The sequence below is a fragment of the Myzus persicae genome, unplaced genomic scaffold, assembly GCF_001856785.1.
Source record: "Myzus persicae strain clone G006 unplaced genomic scaffold, MPER_G0061.0, whole genome shotgun sequence".
In the NCBI taxonomy this organism is placed as follows: Eukaryota; Metazoa; Arthropoda; class Insecta; order Hemiptera; family Aphididae; genus Myzus; species Myzus persicae.
Window position 1 is genome coordinate 590,643 of NW_019100969.1, and position 760 is coordinate 591,402.

At 50.4% G+C, this 760-nt stretch overlaps 1 protein-coding gene across 1 annotated transcript in view; it reads right to left on the reverse strand.

Moving 5' to 3' along the window:
- Positions 1-754, reverse strand: part of LOC111027085 (probable cation-transporting ATPase 13A3) — a 15,450-nt gene extending 14,696 nt beyond the window's left edge. The window contains exon 1 of the mRNA XM_022305304.1: positions 94-754. Within this exon, the coding sequence (XP_022160996.1) occupies positions 94-235 (142 nt within the window). The 5' untranslated portion in view covers positions 236-754. The remainder of the gene's footprint in view (positions 1-93) is intronic.
- Between the last annotated feature and the right edge of the window lie 6 nt (positions 755-760).

Here is a 760-nt window from a genome sequence, read left to right on the forward strand (position 1 = left end):
CCCCCTCCCCTTCTTGGTTACGTCACTGGTGCAAAGTATTAGGTAAATTAAAAACTTGTCCTAACAGCATGATAATAATTTATGATCACTTACTGCGGAGAGGTGTGCAGACTGGATCTTCTGGATGGTTAACTTTTTTGTGGCCACGCACGAGCTTGCTTAGTCTGGCCACGAGATCGGCCATTATCACCTGGGTCGTTTGCGGCGCTTGAGGGTTGTAGTCGGGGGGCGTCATTCACCAGGATCGCATTTGCTGCGCCAAGATCTGACGGTCGCTCCGCCGCAGTTGCTGCTGTACCTCACGTCTTCGGCGGGTTCACGTATCCAATCGTCAATTTGAATGTCCAGCATGATGAGTAAACACAGCAGCGGCGTCGGACGTCACAGGACCGCAAGAATCCCGTAACACATTCGAATGACAGACAACGACCCAACGGTCACCGGGTGATGGTACGTGTGATGGTCGGGTGGTGTTTCGCACGTTCCTCGGTAGTTCAGCGAAAACAGATGTCGTGCACGAACGGGACCTCGTGTGTATTGCTGGAACACGCGACCGGCAAGGAAGAAACAAAAATCAAAAAATGAATAATAAACGAATAAATGAAACCGACGGATTGGCGCAAATCACGGTAAACGAAACGCACGCCGCTGTAGGTGCGTTGCGTTTTCTCGACCTCGCGGAATGACCGGATTGAAACGATTTTTCAACGTCGCGGCGTGGGCGGCGAGTTCTTTACCCTTAGCAATAAAAAAAAAAAAA